The 27247-nt window shown below is 37.0% G+C and overlaps 3 protein-coding genes across 11 annotated transcripts; 1 reads left to right on the forward strand and 2 right to left on the reverse strand.

Annotated features, from left to right (window-relative positions):
• Positions 1 to 16295, forward strand: LOC143355524 (uncharacterized). 6 transcript variants are annotated; one of them, XM_076790392.1, is made up of 24 exons: positions 1 to 180; positions 6428 to 6563; positions 6647 to 6704; positions 6788 to 6858; positions 7718 to 7894; positions 8037 to 8135; positions 9654 to 9752; positions 10697 to 10795; positions 11120 to 11218; positions 11559 to 11657; positions 11739 to 11837; positions 11910 to 12008; positions 12074 to 12172; positions 12238 to 12336; positions 12402 to 12500; positions 12566 to 12664; positions 12743 to 12841; positions 13308 to 13406; positions 13516 to 13617; positions 14529 to 14627; positions 14832 to 14930; positions 15005 to 15109; positions 15352 to 15611; positions 15783 to 16295. In XM_076790392.1, exons 2-24 carry the CDS (start codon positions 6455 to 6457, stop codon positions 15864 to 15866), a joined length of 2451 nt encoding a protein of 816 aa, XP_076646507.1. In that variant the 5' UTR covers positions 1 to 180; positions 6428 to 6454; the 3' UTR covers positions 15867 to 16295. The 6 variants fall into 6 exon arrangements, with proteins under 6 accessions (XP_076646507.1, XP_076646508.1, XP_076646510.1 ...); XM_076790393.1 differs by having other exon boundaries at positions 6432 to 6563; XM_076790395.1 differs by lacking the exon at positions 12402 to 12500.
• A 334-nt stretch (positions 16296 to 16629) lies between these two features.
• On the reverse strand, positions 16630 to 19779 carry LOC143355526 (N-acetylglucosamine-6-phosphate deacetylase). The gene is made up of 7 exons (XM_076790398.1): positions 19171 to 19779; positions 18601 to 18875; positions 18348 to 18477; positions 18048 to 18136; positions 17830 to 17974; positions 17582 to 17758; positions 16630 to 17204 (listed from the first exon to the last, which is right to left on the reverse strand). The coding sequence occupies exons 1-7, from the start codon at positions 19379 to 19381 to the stop codon at positions 17008 to 17010; spliced, it is 1224 nt and encodes a 407-aa protein (XP_076646513.1). The 5' UTR covers positions 19382 to 19779; the 3' UTR covers positions 16630 to 17007.
• Positions 19780 to 20019: 240 nt separating this feature from the next.
• Positions 20020 to 25987, reverse strand: Nap1 (Nucleosome assembly protein 1). Of its 4 annotated transcripts, XM_076790402.1 has the most exons (9): positions 25850 to 25987; positions 24465 to 24606; positions 22575 to 22876; positions 22273 to 22426; positions 21992 to 22129; positions 21583 to 21730; positions 21382 to 21501; positions 21142 to 21258; positions 20020 to 20908 (listed from the first exon to the last, which is right to left on the reverse strand). In XM_076790402.1, exons 2-9 carry the CDS (start codon positions 24600 to 24602, stop codon positions 20898 to 20900), a joined length of 1128 nt encoding a protein of 375 aa, XP_076646517.1. In that variant the 5' UTR covers positions 24603 to 24606; positions 25850 to 25987; the 3' UTR covers positions 20020 to 20897. The 4 variants fall into 4 exon arrangements, with proteins under 4 accessions (XP_076646517.1, XP_076646514.1, XP_076646515.1 ...); XM_076790399.1 differs by having other exon boundaries at positions 20020 to 21258; XM_076790400.1 differs by having other exon boundaries at positions 20020 to 21258; positions 24465 to 24603; positions 25850 to 25977.
• Positions 25988 to 27247: the final 1260 nt, after the last annotated feature.

Raw genomic sequence — 27247 nt, forward strand, 5'->3', positions numbered from 1 at the left:
ACGCATGATTTTCAGTCAGGAACGCGTCTTCTGTGCGAGCACGTCGATCACTGGTGCTTCCGTGATTTCTCTGTGAACCGTTCAAACGATTAAATCTGTGATTCAATTAGTTGCCTTGCTGCTCCTTCGCATAATCCTTGCACCATTTAGGGGAGCTTCGCTGCCACATAATATATACAGGTGATTCAAATTTAACATAAATTGCGAATCAACCAGTGCTGGCTAAAATATTGTTTCGCATGTAGAATAACAATATTTAGAAAGACTGACAGTGACTGGTGACAAATCGTGAACGTATTTTATACGAAAAGATGAACTTTATTTAGAAAGTTGTACAATGGGCAGATCACTGTACTTCCGAAACCGCGTTCTATTGGTTGTGTTAAAACAAGAACTTATTTGGCATTAATTTAAGTACTAGACGGACTATTTATAGGATTTTACTGATATGCGATAAGCGTCGCATGTATTTTTCAGTATTTACTCGGGATAACTGAAACGAACATTTATAAAATCATTTTTGTCTGTGCAAATAAAATAATATTTTATATGTACATGAACGAATAGTTAATCAAATTAATTACAAATACAAATACAAATTAGTTCCGTATAAATACGGTATAATTTCGGCGTATGAAATATTTCAACCTCAATGATAATCCTAAGTGCAAAGTGAAATGCTTTAATCTTACATCGCAAATATGTGCTCAAGACATTCCGCGACGATAAAAATTAGTTTATCTTTGTAAATATAGTAACGCAGAAAATTGATGTTTGTTAAAGCGAATGAAATACTGTTTTCGAAAATTAAAAGACGTCTAAGGTTTTCTATCTTTATAGTTGGGGATGTTGTGAAAATAGGCTATGATAAATTTTCACTAGATATTCGGATACTTAAGTACTTAAATTGGAGTTTGTATACTTGAGTATTCAGATGCACGCTTAAATATTCGTGTACTGAGATACAAGTTTGGATGCATGAATACCGAAATGAGCATTCAGATTTAAGATGTATTACTTGGGTATTGAAAATAATGTTTAAGCACTCGAGTACTCAAATTCAAATTTGAATACTCGCGTATTACTCGCGTAACTACTCAATCTACATTTGGGAACTCTAGTACTCGGATCCAAAGGGTGCTCGAGTAAGCGGATTCAAATTGGGGAACTCGAGTACCTATATTCAAATTGGAGTATTCGACTACCTATATTCAAATTGGGGTACTGAAGTACTCCGTTTCAAATTGGGTTACTCAAGTACTCCGTTTCAAATTGGGTTACTCAAGTACTCAAATTCAAATTGGGGTACTCGAGTACTCAAATTCAAATTGGTGTACTCGACTATTCAGATTCAAGTTTGGGTTCTCGAGTAGTTAAACTTAAGTAATAGTACTAGTACTCGAACTCGTAATAATGATGCAAGTTTAATACTGGAGTAGTCACATTTAATATCGAACATCCGAATACACCGATTCAAGTTCCAATGCCCGAGTACTTAGATTCAAGATGTAACAACGTACCGATTAAAACACGACAAGGTCGTAACAAGACGATTAAATTGTCCTTAGATAGAAAGCAACCTATAAAACTCTAGTTGCAATTATTCCCCGACATTCGGTGACAATTATCTCCCTCGGCCAGCTTCGTCATCTGGCGAAATTATCGCGCTAATTGACAACATGTGTAACTTTCGATTTAATGACTCATTTACGCTCGTATCGCGTTTTCTCAAGCGAGGCAAAATTCGGGCATATTCGACAATTCTCGTGTCCCCATTATCAACTAAAGACCGCGTGTTCGAGCGACGCTTCGAAGAGTTTTCGATGTCGTCGCGTTATCGAATTATTCGAGCGACTTGACTTCAAGACAGCATGAGTCATCGAATTATTACGAATAATAATGGACGAAGTCTAAGATAAATTGCCATTTATGTCTTTCCGATCACCGACGACGACGCGAGCGGTACGTGGTGACATAATATTTGTTTACGGCATGCTCCATTACTCAGACTTACTCATCGCCGTCGTTCCTTACGGTAAAGGTGTAATCGAAGCCGAAATATCCTTGACGGTAGCGCGTTACCTGACCTATGAATGAAATTTCAGATATCATTGTTTCCTTAACCCAGATACGGCCGAACTTTTATCCAACATTTTTTCTGTCGAAATTAGGTCGGTTTTACCCCCCGCGTGCAAACGAAGCCGATTAAGTGGATATCCGTTTCGTCGTTGGATGTACAAGGTGTTCATTTGAAAACTTTCCAGCCGAATATCTCGAAAAGTATGAAAGATATTAAAAAAGTGTAAAACACCTGTCCAAGGATTTCGAGGGGGAAAGAGTTTTCAAGGTCATTTGGAGGTCAACTTTGTTTTTTCAAATGGAAACCTATATTTTTTATTATGGAATCTTATTGTACGTAAAAAGACCAGCAATTTTCGTAGGATACATTTTTTCATCCGCGCACTAGTTTTCGGAGATATTTAAAGAGAAGTAGAGCGAGGCATATTATTGTGTACAATTCTTTGACGCAAATCGTTGATGTTTTCCAGTCGTACTAGCCCGTACCGTTTGAAAACAAAATTGTCCTCTATTGATCTCTTGTTTATGTTGTCTGTCATTCAATATAAGTTTGTACTATTTAGTCAAGTGTGAAAAGAGAGTTTTTCCACGAGAATTTGAATGGCAATCGGTATTTAAATTTACTGGACGACATCATTGATCCACTTATAACAGAAAGTCTTGAAAACGACAATTTGTTGTTAAATGAAGAACTTTTGTACTTCCAACATGATGGTGCTCCCCCGCATTACACGTTACCAGTTCGCCAGTGGTTAAACAATCGATTCCCACTAAGATGGATCGGTAGAAGAGATGTTATTGAGTTCGCCACCGAGATCACTAGATCTAACTCCAGTCGACTTTGTGGGGACACTTAAAGTCTGTTGTTTATAAAACACAACCAGAAAGCGTCAACGATTCTGCGTCGCAGAATTGTACAGCAACGTAGAGCTATACCAATAGATACCTTCAAAAATGTTCTTCCAGAATTTGAGAATCGTCTGTATTATTGTTTAGAAAAGAACCAGTTGAAAAAACAAAGTGGACCTTCAAATGACCTTGAAAACGCCATCCAAATAAAAAACTGATACTACCCCCCTCTTTCCCCCTCGAAATCCTTGGACACGTGTTTTACACTTTTTTAATATCTTTCATACTTTTCGAGATATTCTAGCTGGAAAGTTTTCAAATGGACACCCTATGCAGTGGTACACAGTCTGTGGCATTTGATTAGAACAGTTTGATAAAATGTAAGCCTCTATTTAGATTGTATTACATATTTTATTTTAGATATCGATATTCTTCTAAAAAATATCATAAAGTCCGAATATATTCACCGTTCGAACACCGCTACATCGATCGACATTTCGCAAATGAAAAATTCATAGAGAAAATCGCGGATACATGTTGCGTTTTGCAGAAACCGAAACCATCGAGTGCAAATATCAATCGTTCGATCTCTTCGCGGCCTCGGTTTGTTCTAACTGCGATCGCCGCTTTCTCCTTATAATTTCGAATAAATATCCGACGACAGCGGCATTCTCTAATTTCTACTTTGCTCTGAAAGCAACGCGCTTTCCCCGCGAGAACATAATTCCTCGAGATCTGATTTACCACGGCGCGAGGCGACGCGACGGTGGATTTCCCTCGAGGAAAATCGGCGGAAAGAAAAAAAATACGAGAAACGTGAGAGAGTGAACGAAGTCGCTTAAAAAGGCGATGATTTTTCGTCTTACGAATCATCCGCTTGCGCTCGTTTTGGTCATACGCGGCCTGTGGCTCACGCCTACTCCGTATTCGGAAAATGAATTATTTTCACCTATGCAGATCGGGATCGTGCGATTCACCCGTCATTGTTCCTACGGCGGTTTCGTAACGCACGTTGTTGGTTCACCGATCCGTGCAATGGAAACGGACGAGTGAAATTGGTGGTGGATCACTCGATTCCCATTTTTAGCTCGCGCCTCTGCCAGTTGATTGATTTCGCGGTCGACTTTCTGTCTGGGGCCGGTTCGGTGTTAAATGTACACAGGTATTACTGAAGACACGAGCAGGTTTTAACGTATGGAAATTGATACTGGAGCTGCCTGGGGGAATAAAATGACTCGCTTCGGAGATTTTGTCATTATTAACTCTTAAACGGATCGTTAAATGGTCTCCGATGATGCAACAAGTCAATCGACGATTGCAGGCTTTAGTTGGAGTCTAGTTAGATTCTGCTTTGCTTCTGCTTCGGTTCTATGTTTATTCTGTTTTATATTCCTGTCGGGTTCCATTTATGTTCTATTCGAGGTTTACTATACTTGTTTTCGATGCAGATATTTTTAAGGTATCGGACCGGACCTAGTCCTGATCAGGTTATAGTTAGATTCCGTGTTTATTATATTTAGGTTCTATTTATATTCTATTCAGGTTCTCATTAGGTTCCAGTTATAACATATTAGGTCGTCCCATAAATTCGTGCCGTGGATATATTTATATTATTCACCATTGAAAAGTATTTTAATGAAAAACCGCAGAAATTTTATAGTGACGGTACGATGTCTTTGCCAAAAAGGTCGTAAGAGGTTGTGGAATGAAAGGGCGATTACATATTTTATTTTTAGAATTTAAATGGTACAAAAGTAAACGGCACGAACTTATGGGACGACCTAATATTATGTATACCTACCGACGAAACGGGTGATCCCTGTCGTTTGTTTCTGCGTCAATCGATTTCACTGCGGGCTCAAGTAAAAAAGTTTTAGAAAGAGCCTCTTTTAGCAATTTTTATAGAAATTTAGAGACTTGAAAATCACGCGAGAATACCTTAATACCTTACCCAATCGTCAGCAATCGTGAACCGCAATGTATCGTTTAGAAGGATGATCTACAATGGCGGTAAGGGATGACAGCGCGGTTCACGGCGAACCGCAGAATCCTGCAAGACATTAGGTGCGCGAAATTGAGCTGTGTTTGTCCGTCGTCATCTTGAAATATTCACATAAATCTCCATAATCCTGATCCGGCTCGAGGATCGTTCCAAATACAATTATTATCGTCGCACGATATAAACAGCTCCGGCTACAAAAGCACTATAAGTACCTGCACTATAAGTAGGCCATGAGTCATCTGGTTCGGCCCGTATTTATTCGGGTTGTTTGAAAACCGTCGTACAATTTGTGATATTCATGTTTTATTCAGTCCAATGCCGAATGGTGGGCGATTCTGGCTGCCCACCATGGACATACACTTATATGGAACTTAGTGAGTCGTTTCTGTGGCCCGGCTTTCGAAGGCCGTATGTTGCGCAATCCCCGAGGAAAGCTTGCTTGTACCTCGCGAAGGGAAAAAGGACATAGCTGGTCGGACAAGCTCCTCGAGGTGTTTTTAGGTGACTATCTTCACGTTGAAGGGCCCGGGATAGCCACGTGACTTTTTAATGAATAATTTCCAATCACAGCCTTCAAACACAGCACTTAAGATCCGTCTTGGTCTTGATCCGACGGGTCTTAAGTCTGTGACTAAACTTGTCACATTATGAATTCTGACGCCAGAAACGCGCTTCAAGTTTTAGGCTTTACTTCGCAGAGAATCAAGACAAAATATAGCTCGATTTGTAGCTGGAGATATTTTCTAGTGCGCGCTGCTCTCGATTTCATCCAGAAAACTCATCCAATGGCATAAAAATCCTTGGATTCCACGGCATGCACATCGTCAATTTTTGGCCTACTTCTACCGCTTATGGTACCAAATATCTGCATAATCTCGACAGCTTCTGACCAGCGCGCACTAGATCGAACCTTCCTCTTTCGAATGAGCCCTTTATCAGCGACAAAATATTCTTATATAAGGACGAAAACTTGGGGCACGTGAAACCATTTTTTGACGGTAATGTAGTCACTCTACCTTATCGCGAATCTACGAAGACCGGGCCCTCAAACACGGTTTAGATTTAGAATTACTCGAAAAATCGTTTCCGAGCTAATTAAACCGTCAACCGACCGAATAGATCGAGCTGGATCAAGCGTCAATCGAACCAGACCCGATTTCATGTTCATTAAATAAATTCCAGCTTACATCTGCACTTCGTCCAACGAGTTCTGTCAGTGAAGGTAAACAAATGCTTGAAGAGTTGAAGTTTCATTTTTCAGGCACGGTAGAACCGCGATTATCCGAGCTAAATAGGGAAACGCGAGTGTTCGAAAAACACTTATACATTATTTAAATCAGTATTCGTCATTCAAACAGTTATCCATTACTTAAACAATTGTTTATCTACGCTGACTGGTTTCGTTGGATCGGGTATTGAGACGTACAGTGAACAATCAACTTCTGTTATTACTTCTCTATCCATACGTTTTGTTTTATTATTCTTTCTTTGACCTAGGAAGAAAGATAAGGTATCCCGAGAAGAATGGGCGGTATAACGCAAAGACCGTGGACACCAACGAAAAGGCGAGGTCCCATCGCAGCCGAGTACACCAGCCCGGGTCCAGCTTGTGTCACCCTGCCGCCATTAATTGGTATTTACGATTTTCCTTGTTGCATGTCTTCTCACGAGGTGCAGACGAATAGTTATCGAGTGTACTGATAAATGAACTTTCAGGAAAGACCGTTCCCGACTCGAAGCGAGGCAGAGCTCCGGCCTTCTCTTTTGGAAGCAGGTAGTAGAAAAGCTCCAGTTGAATGGAAATTGGTAACATCGATTTCGTAGTGCGCTAATGTCAATTTTCGTAACGGTTCGAAGGCACTCTGCGAAAAACGACAGCCCCGGACCAGGTCCCGGCCAATACAACGTTTCCGGTCTCAGCGCGAAAGGTGAAAATTTCACATTCTTTCTGTCAACAATCCACGAATCTACATATAAATCTAAAAATCCAACGATCTATGATACATATAAATTTACCAATCAATCTACCAATCTACGTATCAGTTATCAATAATTCCATCTACCAATCCATTGATAGACCAATCTACTTATCAATGCGAGAATCCATCATCTACCAGTGAAGCACACGTTATAAGAAAAATCACGGCAAGTCCGAACGAACACGGTCTCGTTATTACTATGTAGTTATATGAACTAGTTTTACCGATCACCAACTCTAACGTCATTTAATGACTCCGCAGCACTATCGGTCACCACTGATCGCTCTATTTACGAAACAATGTCCGTGTCGGTTCCTTTGAAAGGGAACTCGGTCGAAGTGATGATATTGCGAGCGTCGCTATTCAGCGTACAGATGAGTTATCGATCAAACTCTTCGGGGCAGCGTTATTTCGCAACAGTATAGGCCTTTTAATGGACGTAATTCACGAAATTCCTTCACCCTCGCGGCCCATAATGTGTGCGGTGACCTTATCAACAATGCTCTTTCTTCTATCGTTATTTTTCTGACCGAATAGGACTCTCACTGAAATAATTGGATTTTCATTTAAATCCAATTTACATAAATTACTTCATAAAATTTTACTCTTCCACGATTATCCAATTTTTTACTCGAGTCCAGTTTACATAAATTACTTTATACAAATTTGCACTTCCGTAAAAATCCACAATCCCCACATTGATCGTCCACATTAAGAAGTTCGATGCAGGTCGTTTTAATCTGTACGACAGATGCAACTTTAAAGTTGAAGGAGCGTGATTTCATGTTGGACTGTTTTGAATTCGAAGGGAAGGATGCAGCGCCTGCATCGTCGTTGCACGGCCGCAGCAAGTCGTCGAGACAAGAGGTGACACCGGCGCCGGGCGATTATAATCCCGAGAAAGCGGAGAAGATCATTCTGGACAGCTCGCCGAAGTACTCGTTCGGCATCAAAACGCAAACCGACAAAGTGAGCTGTACACCTGGTAAGCTTTCTCGAAATTCTACGATGTTCACCGACTTCGACCACAGAATGAGAATAAAACAACATCGAAGAAAAATGATTTTTCGACAGTTTCACTTGCTCGTAGGTCTAGTTCTAATAATCTAATCGAATCTTGATCGTAGCGCCGAGCGACTATTGCACCGAAAAGGTGAATCTCGACAAAGCCCCCGAGTATAGTTTCGGCTTAAAGCCGCAGTTGGACAAATCGAGCGATGCTCCTGGTAATTACACCTAGCAACCTCCTTTTACCTTCAGGAAACGCTAATTGACAATTGGTTAAAAGTACTAATCAAAAGTAAATCGAGTTCGCTACTTAAAATCGCTTTGAGTAATTTTAACAAATAATCGGCAATATTATTTTTGCGATATTAACGCTAGAACTACCAAAAACGAATCATTTTATTACGGTATTCGCAGATCTACTCTTCTATCGATTCGTTAATTCTAAGTCATTTTTATCAATTCACTGATCTTTTTAAAAGACTTTTGCACAATGTTATTACAAATAATTAAAGTAAAGTTCTCGGTTGACTCAATATTCCATTTATTAATGTTTTCGATCTATCAATCTACCAGTAAAAGATCGATCTATCAATGTATCCATTGATTAATCTAACCATTTACCACTCTGACAAGTTATCAATCGAACTATCAATGTACCAATCTATTAATATATCTATCAATATAGGGATCTCTGTGTCCGCCAATTCACCAATATATCAATGAATTAATTTATCAATATATTCATCAACTGTTCTACCAATCTATCCATTTACCAATCGATCTATTAGTATATCAAGCTACCGATTCATCGATCCACCGATTGATTGATTAATTTATCGATCCGTCGATTCTTTGTTAACAAAATTGAATAATTAAGAACTTTACTTTAATTACAAGTAATCATTATAAGACCAATCAAGTTAAATTAAATATACTTCATCTTTATGAACGAGCACATTCGTGGAACGGAGTACATCTCAAACAGTAATGCGTTAAGTGTTAATTAGGGGGAAAAAGAATGAAAATGAATCGGCAGTGTTAATTTCGAAATTACGATACAGTTATCGAGGAATTAAAATGACAAATGAATTGGCACTATTTTAATTATTTCTTCTCCGACCGCAGGTTAAACTCGAAGTAAATTGTTAAAATCGTTAATTCGTTGCACGACAGAAGCTACGAAATTGGCGTCTTAGGAAGATCGATGAACCAAGACGAACAAACGAGGAATAAAACCTTAAATAAGCTTTAGGTATTCGACTGTTAATTTCGTTATGAACTTTAAGGGATGACCTACGATACTACTCTCGCGCAGTTGCAACCTTTGCTCGGCTACTCATCTGATTTCGCAGCTTGGTAAACTATTAATTAATTCGCCTGCTCGCTGTTCGAGACTTCCTCTTTGAAGTAGACTATTAATACCTTGTAGGTATAGTACCGTTTGGATCAACAGTGCATGAACCGAATCGTATGAAATGCATGCATTACGCTTACTAAGGATGTTTTCGAAAGAATGTATTATTTATTTTCGATGGTATACCTTCACGAACTCCAGCCAGAAATAATTTCTGTTTTCAATTATTCAGTTGTACTGTTGTTCTCTAGTAATTCAGTCATTTAGTTTAGTTTTTTAGTTGATCAGTAATTTTTTTCGAAAGTTGTAACGGAACTTATTGACGGCTCGACGGACTGTTTGTCCACATTGTTTAAACATTTCCCTCTGTTGCGACAAACAGCGCCCGGAGCTTACTGCCCGGAGAAGGTAAGATTGGACAACGCTCCGCAATTCAGCTTCGGGCTCAGGCCGTCTCTCGACAAGCCAAGTCACACTCCAGGTAATCGAAAAATTTGCTAGATTAGCGCGCTTCGCCGACCAACCCGTCGTCCCAAGGACTCTCGACAATAGCAATCGTGGCACCCGACATTCCACGTATTTTTTTACTTCATCCCAACCGGTTACGTCAACGATATTAATGAAACGATTACAGGAAGCACGCATTTCGAGCTTGTTTAATAATTACTTTTCGCTTGTTTACTTAAACCCAAGGTTCAATTTCGTCGAAAACGACGTTGTTGAATGACGAGTACAAATTGAAACTTCCGAGAAACGCACAAAATGTAAATATTATGTTCTGTTGATTTTTGGTTGGACATTAGGACGATTCGGTAGAGGTTTCCTTATCCAGCGCGCTGGTCGGCGAAGCGACAAATACAAAGAGTGTTTCGTTTACCTTGTTCGCATAACATCTTCGTTATTCTTTCGTGGAGAGAAAAACATGTGCCAATAGCAAACTCTTTGGGTTCACAGATAATGTAATTCACGAGTTCTTCCGAGTATTAGGGACTTATCTATCACTCTGCCAATATAGCAATCTGTTCACAGTATCAATCAAATCTATCAATCGGTCTTAGAATCTGTCAATCAATCTATCAACGAGTTTATCAATCAGTGTATGGATCAATCAATCTACTAATAAATTTATCAATGAATCTATCAAACAGTCTACCTATCAATTAACCCATCGTTCAACGAGCTAATGTGTCTGCCAATTGTTCATTCTATCGATGTATGAAAATATCGGCTTACGAGTATATCAATGTGTGATTTATGTATACATTGATACATTACCCACTCACTAGCTCATCATTCTGAACCAAACGAGCTCGCCCTAGCACACAAGGGTAGTAATGACGACAAGTGACCGTCTGCGCAAACGAAACATTCTGCAGAATCACGTGACACAAATAAATATCGACGCACGCTTACTTATTCTTGTAGCGCCTGGCACGTACAGCCCAGAGAAGGTAAACATGAACAGAGGTCCTCAGTACAGCCTCGCAGGTAAAGGGCGCACGGAGAAACCGGACGACACACCTGGTACGTCAATCTCTTTTCCTATATACCTTGTTCGCTCCCAGAAAAAAGATCAATTCGAACGACACTGACTGCCAAGAGACATATGATTGAGAAAGCGAACGACGCACCAGGTAAAATGATCTTTCGACCGAGCTATACTCGACCGGACGAGACCAGTCGGTGTAGCATTAGCATCCTTTGCTAACTATCTGAGTAAATGTAACTACAACTCTGTCGCGTTCGAGTGGCTACCGCGTGCATTTCTTTTCCTTTGTTAACTCGACTCGCTGGACGAAGTATAGATTCCCGGAGAGCAGCTCACAGATTAGGGTCGTATTTTCGCAGCTCCCGGCACTTACAGTCCAGAGAAGGTCAACTTAGACAGGGGTCCGCAGTACAGCTTGAGCGGTAAGGCTGCACACGAGAAACCGGACGACACGCCAGGTTCGTAATCCCCTGTGAACGCAACACAATCGAGGAGAAATGAAGAGCTACGTGTGAACACATAGAAACGTCTCTTAATCTCAAAGTAGTTTAAAAAAAATTTGGTGACGGATTTAATGGGATTCAATAGAGACGTCTTTCGCATTCACTTTCTCTGTAAAAGCATGTTTCCCATTCATTATGTCCTGGAATTTTCATGAAGCTATGCAGATTTGTAGAAAAGCAATAAATAGAACTGCAATCTCCCTCGCTAGAATTTTCACGAAGCAGATTTGTAGAAAAGCTAAAAACAGAGTAGTGTAATCTTTCAAGTTAGATTTATATCGTATATGACTTGCAGCACCCGGAGCATACTTCCCTGAGAAGGTAAACCTTAACAAATCACCTGAGTATAGTTTCGGACTGAGAACATCACTGGACAAGCCGAACAATAATCCAGGTAGACAGCCCTACGATAGAATGTTTTCTTCGTTTTTACCTTGTTTTCATTAGTAAAGGAATAAATACGGGTAAATTATAGCGCCTGGAGATTACTGCCCGGAAAGGGTGAACTTACACAAAGGCCCAGAGTATAGTTTGAGTGGTAAGGGCCCCTCTGAGAAACTAAGTGATACCCCAGGTTAGTATAAAAAATCTTTACTCCGTGCAGTAAATGATTTACTTTGATTTCATTTGTATATTTGTATACTAGCACCAGGAACTTATAGTCCCGAAAAAGTAAATTTACACAAGGGTCCAGAGTATAGTCTGAGCGGTAAGGGCCCGTCTGAAAAACTGAGCGACACACCAGGTTAGTATAAAAAAATCTTTACTCTCCGCAGTATGTAAAAATTTATTTGTGTTTCTGTATATTAGCTCCAGGAACTTATAGTCCCGAAAAAGTAAATTTACACAAGGGCCCAGAGTATAGTTTGAGCGGTAAGGGCCCGTCTGAGAAACTGAGCGACACACCAGGTTAGTATAAAAAATGTTTACTCTCTGCAGTATGTCAAAATTTATTTTCATTTCTTGTATACTAGCTCCAGGAACGTATAGTCCCGAAAAAGTTAATTTACACAAAGGCCCAGAGTATAGTCTGAGCGGTAAGGGCCCGTCTGAGAAGCTGAGCGACACACCAGGTTAGTATAAAAAATCTTTACTCTCTGCAGTATGTCAAAATTTATTTTCATTTCTTGTATACTAGCTCCAGGAACGTATAGTCCCGAAAAAGTAAATTTACACAAGGGCCCAGAGTATAGTTTGAGCGGTAAAGGCCCGTCTGAGAAACTGAGCGACACACCAGGTTAGTATAAAAAATCTTTACTCTCTGCAGTATGTCAAAATTTATTTTTATGTTTGGTATACTAGCTCCAGGAACATATAGTCCCGAAAAAGTAAATTTACACAAGGGCCCAGAATATAGTTTATCAGGGAAAGGGATGCCAGAGAAACCCAATGAAAATCCAGGTGATTACTATAAAAATAAACCGCAAAGATTTTTCGCAGTAGATAATACCTATATGCATATTGCATCTGTTATGGCAGCACCTGGCACGTATAGTCCTGAGAAGGCAAATTTGGGTAGAGGTCCTCAGTACAGTTTAACTGGCAAAGGATCACCAGAGAAGATTAATGATAATCCAGGTAACTAACCGAACAAATATTAAAATACAGGTCAAGTCACTTAACTACACCACCTGAATGTACTTGTAACCAACTTGTTGCATCAAATACTGTTTCAAACAGAAGTTGATAGACATTAAACCGGTACATACAATGTAATAATTGTTTTTTTTTATATTTCACTTTGTTATCGGGATACGAAAGTGACCTTGCATATCGTTTTAATCAGAAAAACGTCACAATATCTCGGTAACTATTACTTTTTCACACTATATACCACTATATACTTTTTTACTCCTTCGAATCACATATTTAAATAGTACACGTAGCAATGATCACATTGCATGTCTTATTTGATATAAAGGAACTTTTATTTAAAACTTTTTATTGTGCAACAAGTAGGTTACAAATAAATTCAGGTGGCACAATTAAGTGACTCGCCCTGTATGTCATAGCAAATGAATTAACATTACACTTATCATTGTAGCTCCAGGGACGTATAGCCCTGAGAAAGTAAACCTAAATAAAGGGCCTCAGTATAGCATATGCGGGAAAGGATCGCCGGAAAAGCCCAATAACAATCCAGGTGAATTGATTTGGACTGTTGCTGGAGCTTGTTACATTTCGAAAAGTTCAGTTGGTATAGGTTTAACAGTTGGTATACTCGAATACTAATGTTTTGATTGCCTCGGTAGGCCCTGCTGATTACTATCCAGAGAAAGTAGTAAATTTGGAACATAAACCTTATTTCAGTTTTGGTAACAGAAAGCCATTGGATAAGCCTAGGGATACACCAGGTAATGGTGTGGATTAACAACTTACTAACGACGTTCACTGTAGTTGGGCTTACCATCCAGTCAATGTTAGTGCAGCTATCAATTACAATTAAGGCTCTTACTATTCAGATATACAGGCCATTTCAGCTAAATGGAATCACCTAAATCTCTGCGTCATTCGCTCGTCGAATAACTACAGTATTCTCTCTGTAACTGTTAAAATTTTCTAATTTTTTATTTTTTTAAATGAAACTTTTAACATCGTATTCGTCTCGTTTTTCTGATTAAAATGACATATGAAGTTTCAGTAGAGGCACAAATTCTGCAAATGTGAAGTCTGAAACTTGAATCGCTTATTGCACAAGTAATTATGATCGTAATTATATGGTGCTTGGTATCATTTTAATCAGAAAAACGAGACGAAAATGATCGTAATAGTTTCATTGGCCGAAAATCAAAAATAAGGAATTTTGATTTTTGAATTTAAAATTCTGAACTCGTACGAGATTCTTTCTTTCTCAATCTCTATTCTTCTCGACGTTCGGAACGCTAAGAATGTAGTACCTCTTCTATTACTGTGACTGCGAACCCGAAGTTTTCACAGTTACGAAGAGAATTCTGTATGGCTAACATTTCATACTTCTCATTACGGACCTGTATGCTATCATTGTATGCTCGATAAACTCAAAATGATACAGTGGGTTCTTGCGAAAAATTCTGTACTGAAACAGTAAGGGCTCTAATTAGAACATATAATGCTTTTCATGCTACGAAAGAAGATGCTCCAGCCTTCTAGGCTTCTATTTACCTGCACTTCTTACACGTAACAGTTTCACCATGAACATGGCTTTTATTTAGAGTCGGAATATATTAATGATTAAACAAATGTAACGTATTGACAATATGTTAGTATTGTACCTTTAATTTTGTAGCTCCTGGCACCTATTCCCCAGAGAAAGTCAATTTAGATAAGTCTCCAGAGTATTCGTTTGGCGTGAAGGCATACGTCGACAAACCTGACAACCTTCCTGGTAATAAATATTTTTCGAATGTTTATCATTAGACTGCGGATTTTGTGCATTTATAACAAAAGCTCATAAGTTTAATTTATAATAGTAAAAAGATAAAGAGTCATTGAGCCTATTCAAACTATTAAAAGAAGAAAGATCCGCACTCTATCATTGTCAATATAAAATGAAGTTTGTATTTGTGCAACGTTTTTGTATTAAATGCAGCGCCTGGAAGCTACCACCCAGAAAAGGTAAACCTAAACAAATCTCCACAGTACAGCTTCGGACTCAGGACCAACGTATACGAAGCTGATTCAACGCCAGGTACAGAAACACACTGAAATTTATCTTTTCATTGTTTCATGTGACAATATTCAATCAGTATAACTCGTTTAAAGGTCCAGGCGAATACAGTCCAGAAAAAGCTATGCTTTTGTTGGAAAAAGCATTGCGATTCACTTTTGGTCTCAGGACGAATGTAGACAGATCAAACGATATTCCAGGTACAGCTGCGAAACTGTCTTTTCTGCTTCTTTGACGTTATTTTGCTGTGTACCATCTGAGAATATCAAACACTAACAAATAACTAGACTGCGGATATTATGCGTCTATGTCAAAAATGAATAGCCACAGTTTGAAACAGGAAAAATATTAAAAGAATCGAAGAGTATCAATATCGTTATGATTTCCCACGGGACATAATTTCTTTAAAAAATCATATTTGCTCTATTTTGATCTGTTCCAGCCCCGAACGTTTACAACATCCCATCCACACTTGGTGGCACAAAGGAAGGCAACAAAAAGACAGCGCCAGCATATTCGATTTCCGGTAGACAAAAGGTGTTCACCGATGACAGGGTTTTAGTCCCTGGACCTGGGACCTACGAAGCAGTCAAGCCGGACGCTGTTAGAGTGAAAAGTCCCGCTTATAGCATGAGCGCTCGCTTTCAATTGCCCGACGATCATTCGCAAATCCCAGGACCCGGAGCACACTGTCCGGAAAAAGTATTAACAATTTCCCTACAGCGTAGACAATCGTGGACAGCGTTTCGAAAATTTTCTCTTCTGATCTAAAAATTTACTTCTTCATTCAAATGTCGAAAATTATTTTTCTGTTTTTTTATTGTTGAATTTCAGGAATTGATTTGTAAAATCAGTGTACATTATCGTTTGCAGGTAGTTCTTGATATTCCTCCGGCACATTCATTCGGCATTAGACACTCACCATACATATGCAACCTGAAGGACGTTGTTTATTAACATAAGTGCCTCGCCTGGAGCTCGATGTTCATTAACCTACTCCGACAGAGAGACTCGCATACCGTCTACGTAACAGTAATAATATCTCATTCTCAAAGTGGCGATTTTACGTGCGAACATACGTGATTACCTTAACGCTTCGCAAAACTACAGAACCTGACGCTGCTAACTAATTAAGTATGCTATCCAGAAAAGAAACCGGCGTACTTTCATACGAGACAGATTCTACACTCGATACTATCACTCTCTCTCTCTCCTTTTCTCTCTCTCTCTCTCTCTCTCTGTGCTATAAACTGTAATAATCGTGTTAGTACGAGTACTAACGGTTCTCCTTTTTACTCAAAGTACGTGCTAAGTTTTACTATATTAAACATATGACAGACAAATAATGTAACTTTTGTAATAAAATTTGCATTTTCGTGTAACGTATACATTCATTGAGTTCGATGAATAGTCATTAGACTGAGGATTTTGTGAGTTACGACAAAAATGAGATCAAATGCACAACAGTAGAGACATTTAACACGAGGTTTATGGAGCATTAAAAGTGACTACTTTACATTATTTTATAAAAATAATGAGAATGTGTCCACCCAAATTTTCTGCCAAAGAAATAAATTTGTTAAATAATTCCTCAAGCATAGCTCCTATGTATTGAAATTGATACAGAAAATTTTTGTTTTGCATACAAATCCGCAGTTTAATCATCATTTACTTAGGAAAGTGACAGAAGGATATTCTGGTCATTTGAAAAAGCCTCGACTTATAAAATAAACGTTTGTTTATTGATCAACAATCAAGACTGTTTATCAGTAAATTCTCTAAAATTAAAAAACATTGTTTTATAAATATGTGTATATAAGTGTATATAAGTAGAAAAAAGTGACTGATATTGATGTTAAAGTACATCGTTAATTGTGTTAGCACCAGACTACACGAGATACAGTAATCCTGTGGATTAACAATATTCATAGAAGTACGGGACGTATAAAATATATCCTTTAGTGGGACTTTGTATATAAAATACCTGGTTACGGCACACAAATGAATACTTTTGTGGCTAGAGTAATATTCACAGCCATTCTTTTTTTTACATATAAAATGAATGTGGGCGTTTAAAATGGTCTTTAACATTAAAGTATTACTGGCCGTTCTCAGAACACTTACTGTTATAAACGCATTCACCGTATATCCATGTGGATAACAGTTCCAAATTGTCGTCTAGCAACACGAAATCTGCGTCTGCACCGTAGGTCAAGACTCCTTTCGTTTTCTCAATGCCAAGAGTCCTTGCTGGATGAAGCGTTGCAGCTTCCAAAGCCTCCACAATCGAACAATCTACAAAAATAGACAAAAATAACATAACAAACAAATAAGCAAAAGAACAACACACTGAGTGAGTCGGTTCATACAATGTAATAATTAGTTTTTTTATATTTCACACTGTTAACGAGATACAAAGGCGACCTTATTCAGGTGGTACAGTTAAGTGACTCGCACTCACCCCCAAGTGATATGTTCGTTTATCTATATTCTGATAGGGCATTTTGAAGCGAATATAATAACCTATGAAGGTCATTCAAGGTCGCTAATATTTTTGAAGATTTTTAAATGGACCCATTTGAATGGTTTTGCCAATAATAAATAAGATATTTGTTCAAGTCAATTGGTAGATTACAATCAGGTACATAACTCATGACAATTATTAGATTTACCTGTTGCTTCTTTGAAGTGACGAACACATTTCGACATCTCTGTCGTACTACCACACAGTGTGTTTGTCCCAGCAATGTATGCTCGACCTGCACGTATCTCTATATCCAATTGCCCTAATTGGTGCATGCCTTCCTCCAAACCCAGAGCTGATATTGCATCAGTCACTAAAACGAGCCCTAAAATATGCAATAAAATATAGCAATACAAAAAAAAAATAGAAAAAAGAGTATTTTAAAAAATACAGAACCTTCTGGATGGGTCCTATGAGCTATACGCAGTGCAGCAGGATGAGTATGAATACCATCCGCAATTATACCATAATGAATGCTTCTCCCTTTTGGAATTTTGTTGGACGTTAGAAGCCCAACTAGTCCTGGATCTCTATGGTGAAACTGTAAACATAAATAACGTATTGATAGCACCGTACTTCTCATATACTTCTCATGCAACAGTTTGCATACTTACCGGTAACATTGCATTAAACAGGTGAGTGATAAATGAAGCTCCGCTTTTCACAGCAGCTTCACCTTCATGTAAATTGCCCACGGAGTGTCCTGCAATATTCCCACTGTTAATAGTAATGATTAAACTAAAATTATTTGCATTGGTTACAAGCAACAGCAATAAAGATAATATATTTTATTTTAACTTTTAATAAGTTCAATAGAAAATAATATTGTGATATAATTAAATTCTTCTAATGTTTCTACCGTCTTATATTTCATTAGTAATAATAATCATGTTAATAATAATGAGCTCTCTCACCAAGGGAAACCCTAATGTCCCGTTTACACAATTCCTCAATAACACTCTGAACATTGACAAGTTCCGGTGCCAAAGTAACAAGACACACGTTCTCCAAGGATCCATACATATCAAGCAATGACTCAAAACCCTAAAATGCAAATCGGCTAGTTTAGACATAAATATTTAATGAATTCATGATCGATAAATAGCTGATGTTTTCTTGTGTTAAAGTTTGTGTTTTATGTTCGTCGGAAACATACAAAAAACTTGCTTTTTCTAAAGTTCTAATATAATTTTCTGGATGAGCACCCTTTTTCATGGGACTAATAAAAGGTCCTTCCAAGTGAATACCCAAAATAGATGCTCCATGCATTCCGCCGTCTTTCCTCTTCATTTTTGGTAGTATTTTGTAGTATGTTTCGGTGGGCGATGTCACCAGTGTCGGACAAAACGACGTAACACCGAATTCCAATAATTTCTTTGATACTTTATCGAGCCCTTCTTGCACTTTGTCGATATTGTGTGTGAAATCCACACCGAAACCACCTGATTAAAACCACATTAAACATTCTAATTATATTTTCATTAAAAATACAAATAAACAAATAAATATCGATCTACAATGTAATTTTCTAGAAAATATATTGTTCAAACATAACAAAATTCTAAAAATTATTTTAAAGTAGGTAATTTATAATAATTGTAAATATGAGAATCGAAATATAATTACAATTTAAATCGAACTTCTTTTAATCGCGATTCTTTTGATGCATCTCTAGATTAATAAAACATTTTGCAATTTAAATTTGTTGAAGTTAATTTATTAATTAATTATAATTACCATTAATTTGAAGATCGATATATCCAGGTGAAATGATCGCCCCGCTACAGTCGAATCGAATATTCGGTTTGATTTTTTCATCGAAGAAGATTTTTTCCGGATCGACGATTTTTCCATCGCGAACCCATAGATCCTCTAACCAGATCTTGCCATCACGTAAAATTCGACAATTGTGGAATTGTTTCAAAATCCCTTGGCCCTTCTGTGTCATGTTGACTTAAAGAAAATCGTTCTCAAAATTTCAAACGTCTCCTCGTGAGAATCTAATCACCGATACAACACCCTGTTTTGCATTATCAGTCACGCGTAGTATGTAGTTGTTATCAAATCACGCAAAACACAAAGGCTCGTCAAGTGGCACTGACCTTATTAGCACATAATTTTTTAAAGATGTCGCCCAAAGTGACGAGCATGTCGCTTGAAGGAAAAGAGTGCGAAAATTTGCGGTTACGATTACCGTTTTTTACATCCTTTAGCTATAGCATTTTGCTCAACATTTATTTCATAATTAACTACTCGCAAAAAATATTCAGATTATTACTGAATATATTTTCTTCTATAAAATGATAATAAATTCGCAAAATTCGAAAATGTATTCCTTTTACTTCCTGTTCAATTTCACAATTAATATTAAATTTGAATACATTGTAAAATTAATAGTTAAGAAACTGATATTGAAAAATCGAATTTTTCTAACCCTTTTATGTTAATTAGAAAATGTATTTAGCTCTTTTTCAAAAGAAAGTTTCCAAAATATCACGAAAATAATGTATAGGCACTTACCTTACTTGAAATGATACTTTCAAAATTCACATTTACAATTTCGATCGAATATTCCATGCCAGAGAGTAACAATGAAAAAAATGATTTATTTTAACTTCTAACGTGATTCATATTTATCGTAAATTGAGAACAATTTATTTTTCGGAAAAATGGGATCTGTAATCCATCAGTGGTCCACGTATAATACATGAATTATAAGTGTATGATGGACATCTATTATGCCAGTTGATGTGTCTCGAATTCCTTCTTTCGGAAAACAGACTATAATACAAAAATTGCATAAATACTTTCAAAACACGTTGACAGTCGAACAAATACCAGAAAATGTTTCCCAAAACCATATTAATTAATAAATTATACAGTTATTAATTATTTTTAGCTCCTTCAGATCCCAACCAAATTTCGTTTACGCGAGTATTTAATTAAATTGCATCATCCAATTACAACTGATGTAACAGTTAACATGTTAAGTAATAATTTAATGAAATTATACCAACCTAAAGAAAGGACTAAGTTCTCCTTCTTACCAGTATTCGGGATTTAACGAAAGGATTAATAACAATGGAGCAATCATTATAATAACTTTGTAGATCAAGGGAATAACAAAGGGCTTTCTCCAGTTTTCAGAAATTTTATATTAAAAATGCTTTAACAGTACCGAAAAATTTATCCATTAGTCAACGTGCGTTTTGAAAAAAATTTAACTATCTTCTTCGTATATAAACGTAACAATATAGTATAAAATGAAAGCAATTAAAAATGACAATGATTATTTGTGTAGAGCTAAGAGCGCAATTCGTTTTTTCTTTTTTTCTGTTTGTTTGTTTATACTTATCATACGACAATCATAGGTTTCAATAAAGCCGTATTTCATTTTCACCGTCAATGTTGGATAAAGGGAGGGTACGCATAATTTTGTCATTGGTATGTCGAAGAGTTTTTTTTTAAGCTTGATCTGGAATAGGAAATATGATATGATTAGATGACTGATACAAACAGGGATTACGTTGGAGCCACAGGTGCAGGATGGATAGCTAGGCAGTTATCGGTCAGGTTTTGTTAGTGTTGTTTTTTCTTTTCGTTTTCTTACTGTACGCACGAACGACCTTTTTTTCTTATTTCCAATTGTTGTTAGAGAACTCTACTGTGTTTTACACTCGGAAAGATCATTTCCTTGTTGTTTCCCACCTGGTGGCGCATTAGTTAGTGAGAGCTCCTCGTCATCTTCATTCTCCTCGTCGGCATCATCCACATCATCTTCCTCCTCTTCATCGTAGTCTTCGTCTTCATCCTCCAAGGCTTCTCCTGTAATCACATACGAATTTTTAGAACCCTCTCAATCAATAAGAAAAATTACTTCTCGAAGCAACTTCGACGATATTACTTCTCGTAATATTTCGTTTTCTTTTTTTTTTTAATTGGAAGTACCTGTATAGTATAATACGGCTCTAGGAACTATGCGTTCTCTAATGTAGTGACCAATCTCAAAATCGCTTGCCAATACACCTTGTGTCTCTTCATCTAACTCTGCTTCTGCATCATCTGGCACTGGAATAAATAATAATGCATTATTAGAACTGTATAGTCATGAAATGATGTTACAATAAAATAGAACAAATTTGCTCTTACCAACTGGTGGACTGAAGAAGTTGAAGAACGAATCATTCTGAACAGTTTGCATTACAGTTCGTGTGGACCCTCGGGATTTATGTTTCTGATTTTTCTTAATCGTTTTCACTGTAACATTCTTCCCCTTTTTCCAGTTAATTGCACATCCCTGTTAGAAAAAGACACAGTGCTTGTTATTGATTTTTTAACTCGTCATCGATGTTGGACAATTTTTAGGAATTTTTTTTCGAAAAACTATAGAACCCTTTGCATTAAGATATTGTACACATTCATTAGTATTTAAAGTATTTTACTTCAAATTTTTTAATATAAACTAATCCCGTTACACACAATCTACAACACTTATACTTAAAGAAAATGCAAGAAGAGTATAGCAGGAAGAGTACCTCCTTAAATTCAAAGCACTCACCTTACACTTGTAGATTTCGGGACCTTCGAAGCTGAACGGATCATTTGCGTCCGGAGTGCATTTCATAATGTATTCTTTAGTTAGAGTAGTGTTGGTGAAATATTCGTTCGGCTCAAAATAGAACTCAAGAATAAAGCCCTATAAAAGATCACGTTAGTTTTCCATGCAATACACTTCCATGTCGCGAACTTATAATTTACATTATCGATATTCGTGTTGTATACACGCTTATTATACGGTCATATCATAATTTAATAGTTTTTGTGCATGGCATGACTTACCATTGGATTAGACTCAAAAAATTTAACTTTAATATCATACAAATGTTTTAATATTGGTTCATCGTGTTCTTGGACCATAACAGCTAGTGGTTCAACATTCTTAAATATTGTCAACCAAAATTCTGGGATGCCTTTAACGTCCTCCTTTTCGCTTCTAAAACGATAAGCAATTTTTAAAAAATTATTCTCGACAGTTATATCATACATACTCCTTTAAACGTGTTCCTCGAGTACTTATGAAAAGAAACATGAAGAAAATAGTAGAACAAACGTAACGCTAAATCGAAGTAAAAGAAACATACTCTTCTTTCTTTTGCTCTTTATCTTCTTCTGCTCCTTCGAGATTTGCTTTTGTTTTCAGATCATTGACTAATCCATCTTCTTCTTCGTCGCTTTCCCATTCACATTGTTCATCCGTTGGCTCGTGAGCACCTGATATTATCTTTTTCCTCATTTCGTAATGAGGAACACACTTTTTGTGGTAAGCGCATTCCAAAGCGTGCACTTTCTCGTAGAATTCTGCTTCGATATCTGTCGTAAGGACTTGCAACTTTTTCAGTGCTTTGATTCTGCGTTTTACTGGTGCTGGAAGAGCCTGCATTTGCTAAAAATTAGAAGCACTGTTGTAAAATACCACCTCTTTTACGGAGTCACGTAGTTTGAAAATTTAAATCTGGGTAAACAAACAAATGCAGAAAATGAATAATGAATTTTTTGTGACTCGGGTAACAATTTGGAAAACATTTTCTCGTTTTGAGTAAGCAGCATATGTATAACGCATTTGTAGTTCTATGAACAGTGTACTAATCTAATGCAATGATACTAGTAGCTAAATAAACAATAATATAATGCACAGAATGTTGTCTAATTAAAATTTATATAGCAAGCAACTTATGTTAATTGAATTCAACGAATGACAAAATATACATAATGATTGTATCTGTAATGAAATGTGTATGGGGTCTTCAAACAATAATACTTTTAAGACCTGTTCTCAAAAATTACTGGCGCGAAGCAATATACAGTGAATCCGCATTCTATGTCAAAAGCTCAGGTCTCGTCAATGCTGCCCATGAGACCCTACTATTCTTTGAAGCAGCGCCGAACGTAGAAAAGGACAGCGATGCTCGAGAAGTTCTTTATTTTTCATTATTTTTTATAGGACTTCATCCAACATATTCGTGGCATTTTTCTAATGTAAATGATACTAAATATGATATAATTCCAATGATATTTACTTGGGTAATGAATGATTCAAGTTTCGGACGCAACGAAAGACAGCGTATGGGAAAAAAAGAGATGCGGAGAGTCGAAGCGTTCGGGAAAGATGAAAGACTGGCGTGAACTCAGACCTTTAAATCAAAACTGAAACTTTCTTATTATTAATTAGTTTTTTACGAGACTTTCACCAATATATTTGTTTAATTTTTCTGATGAAAATGATACCAAACATGATACAATTGGGACCATATTCACATTAATTTTCTGTTAATATAATTGTAATAGGAAGTAACTTTCATTGTTCATTACCACAAATGCCGAAAAATGTCACAAATATATTGGTGAAAGTCTCGTAAAAATATAATTAATAATAAAAAAGTTTCAGTTTTGATTTAAAGGCCTGAGCTCACGCCAGTCTTTCATCTTTCCCAAATGCTTTGACTCTCCGCATCTCTTTCTTTCCCATATGCTGTCCTTCTTTGCGTCTGAAACTATAATCATAGATTACACAAGTAAATATCATCGGAATTATATCATATTTAGTATCATTTTCATTAGAAAAATGCCAAGAATATATTGGTGAAAGTCTCATAAAACAATAATGAAAAATAAAGAAGTTTTCTTATTGGATTAGTAGTGGTCTCCTGGGTCTCACACCAATATACCCGACCCTTGTCATGTTCACACTTCTCGGCAGCAGCGACTCTCAAGCTTCTTGGCCCCTCACATGATATACCTCGCGGTAGTGGGGATATTTAAACGTCGGCTAATTCAGAAGCTTTGCGACGTATAACCCGGATTCACTGTATTGGCCACCAAGTCATTAACTATAAAGTCGAACCAAAATTACATATATCAAAGAAATACCAAATCATTTTTAATGTTTCCATTTTGTTGCGACACATAAATCGAATCATTTAGTCTCTGTATTATAAGAATGTGTTTTTATAGTTCACACGATAGTGGAATACCTCTATCCCTGGCACACAGATACGACCTCGCAGAGCGGCTAACAAGTCTGTGGAAATCTCTGTGGTCTTGTTATCATCTTCGTCTTCAACAGATTCCATATCACTGTTATCGTCAGCGCGTTTTGTATCGGTTGTCATACTACTATAATTCAGATTTGTTTTGCTTTTAGAGGAGAACCATTCGTAGACAGCGTTAGGGAAGAATAAAGTTCTTTCACCATTGTAGTGACAGAGGTCATTTAAAAAACTATGTCGAACAGTTCCAAGCAATATGATTGCGCTGTTCAAATTTCATATCCAATAATGTCAAGCTGTGTTTCGACCCATTTTCAGTTTTTGAACTATCAATTAAGCATTGCGACCAAACCTTATAGCATTATTCAACATGAAATTTGAACAGTATGGTCAGTACAGTTTACTGTAATTTGATTCTATATCAAACAGAGTCGAGATAGAGACATTTAAAATTTGCTTAAATTTCGCTAAACGATACAGATTTTTCTGCAAATAAAACAATTTGATCTCAAAAAATATTGGAGTAGTAATTTACGTTCTGTATAGTAGAATTTACATTAATTTAACTTAATTCCGTTTCACGAAGTTTGCTAGTGAAATCAACAGAAATTGGTTTACTTAAACTATTTGCTTGAGCAAGACACACTCGAAGAAACGTGAGAAACAAAAGAATTTACAAAATAAAGCGACTAAAGAATTATGAACGTATGTACACGAGAAAGGAAGATGATCAAAATGATTTTTACGTGTGAACGAAGAGCACGAGTTGTGTCGAAACGATAATTCGGCAAGTGGGTTGGAATTCGGTTGCACGTTGCCATTTCAACCTCTGTCCTTGCGTGCATCGGGGAATATCCTTCAATCTCTGTAGCGTGCACGCGTGCGACATAAGGTAATCGTGTCGCGAGAAAAAGAACGCGCATTTCTTGCAGTCGTTCGTCGAACTCGGCGAAATACGTGCGCGACATTAAACTGACATTTGAAAGTCACCATATTTGCACGGGATGAATTCGACGGGCCGTGCAGCGATCGGTGGGTCAAAAGCGGAGGATAATGAAGATTTTTTAATTGTCCGGTTAATTCGATCGTGTCGCTTTAAACGCGTTGGCGATGAGTCGTTTGCTCTGTTATTAATTAAACACGACAAAACTGCGTAAATCGACGAACACTGTTGCATCGGTTCGGTGTCTCTCGGGGCATAAAAAATGCGTGCACATGGGACAGATGAAAAAAAGCAACGATTTTTCGGGGTTATAAATGCGTAAAAACGCGTGAAGAAATCGAAATACGATTGCTTTTGAGTGGAACGATTACGCGGAATTGTTTCAATGGAAAAGCAGAATGGTATTTGCTTTAAAGAGAGAACTTACCTTTCGAATTCGAAGCTGACTATAAAAGATGAAAGGAACCACGGAACGAACAACGAACCGGCCGTTGTGTCGGTAGTTTCGTGCAGTAAATCGCACAATACGAAATTCGTTCCTTTTCTATCCTTTTCTGCTCGCAGTAAGCGCTACCAACTTCCAAATAAAAAATTCCCTAGCGTTTTTTAATAACCACTCGTGACCACACGAATTTTTATACGATCTTCAGCTTCTAAAAATGAACTTTCAGAGGTTCCAAAAACATACACACTCCATATTCTCTCTTAATAAATTCAAATATTTAAAAAAATATACGAGAACTATAAAAATATAAATTACTCGTTCTAGTGGTGAACTAGGTACATGGAATTTTCTCTAGGACATTTTTTGCAAAAAATGCAACTTCTACGATTTCTTATAAAATTATTTTTGAGAGACTAAACTTTTTAAAATATTTCTTATTAAAATATATATTAAATATACGGATATATTAAAATATACGGATTAAAATTCATTTTCTGAAATGTCGAAACACTACATTTGTTGACAAATTTTTTTTCAAGTTTCAGTCCTTCTTAATTGTATTTATTTTTCTAGAAATTTGCGAATTAATTGAATATATTCAGATCTCCCTTTGTTTTCTTTTGGACCGCAGAAATGTTTGATTTTTCGAATTTTTATTTCAGTGTCTTGTTCAGTTGGCAACGCACGTGATCTGGCGCGCTTTTTCTCGTCACAGACTAAATTACAGTTAGAACTCCTGTCTTTGATAATGGAACGTTTCCATAATGGGTGACCTTGGCACAACGCATACATAACGTTGCCTGTTTTTTCTAAATTGATTTGTCCACCTCTCTTTCTGAACCGTTGGATGAAAAAGGAAAGAGAAACTGTAAACGGAAAATTCGAGACTTCGGAAAGCGCATCAATATTTGAAACGTAAAGTAGTAGCATGATTAGTTTTTAGTATGATTAGTTAGAATATTATTAAAAATATTAGTTATATTGCGTTATATACAATAAACACTTGTTAAACTTTAGAGAAAAGTAGCAGATTTCAGAGATTCATGCGTAATTTTCGACTTCAGCTTAGCGTTGATTGGTCGGCGGTTCCCTCTACTATTGTAGCTCAATGAGGGTAAAACCCGCCAAAATTGGGCGTGAATACAACTTCATGCTGTACAATATAGATTGAGAAAGTTCGAGAAATAATAAATTGAAAATTGTTAATTTCGCAAGTGGTTTAGGATCTTCATCCGTCCTGTCAAAGAGAAATTTCAAAAAGGGTATTTCTACAGATTTCATCAAGATATAATGAATTAAATTATCATTGTTATATGACAAAAAATCAACAAATTCCAAACACGCATATTCTAAATACATACATCACATGTTCCCCTAATG

Source organism: Halictus rubicundus, chromosome 7, assembly GCF_050948215.1.
Source record: "Halictus rubicundus isolate RS-2024b chromosome 7, iyHalRubi1_principal, whole genome shotgun sequence".
NCBI lineage: Eukaryota > Metazoa > Arthropoda > Insecta > Hymenoptera > Halictidae > Halictus > Halictus rubicundus.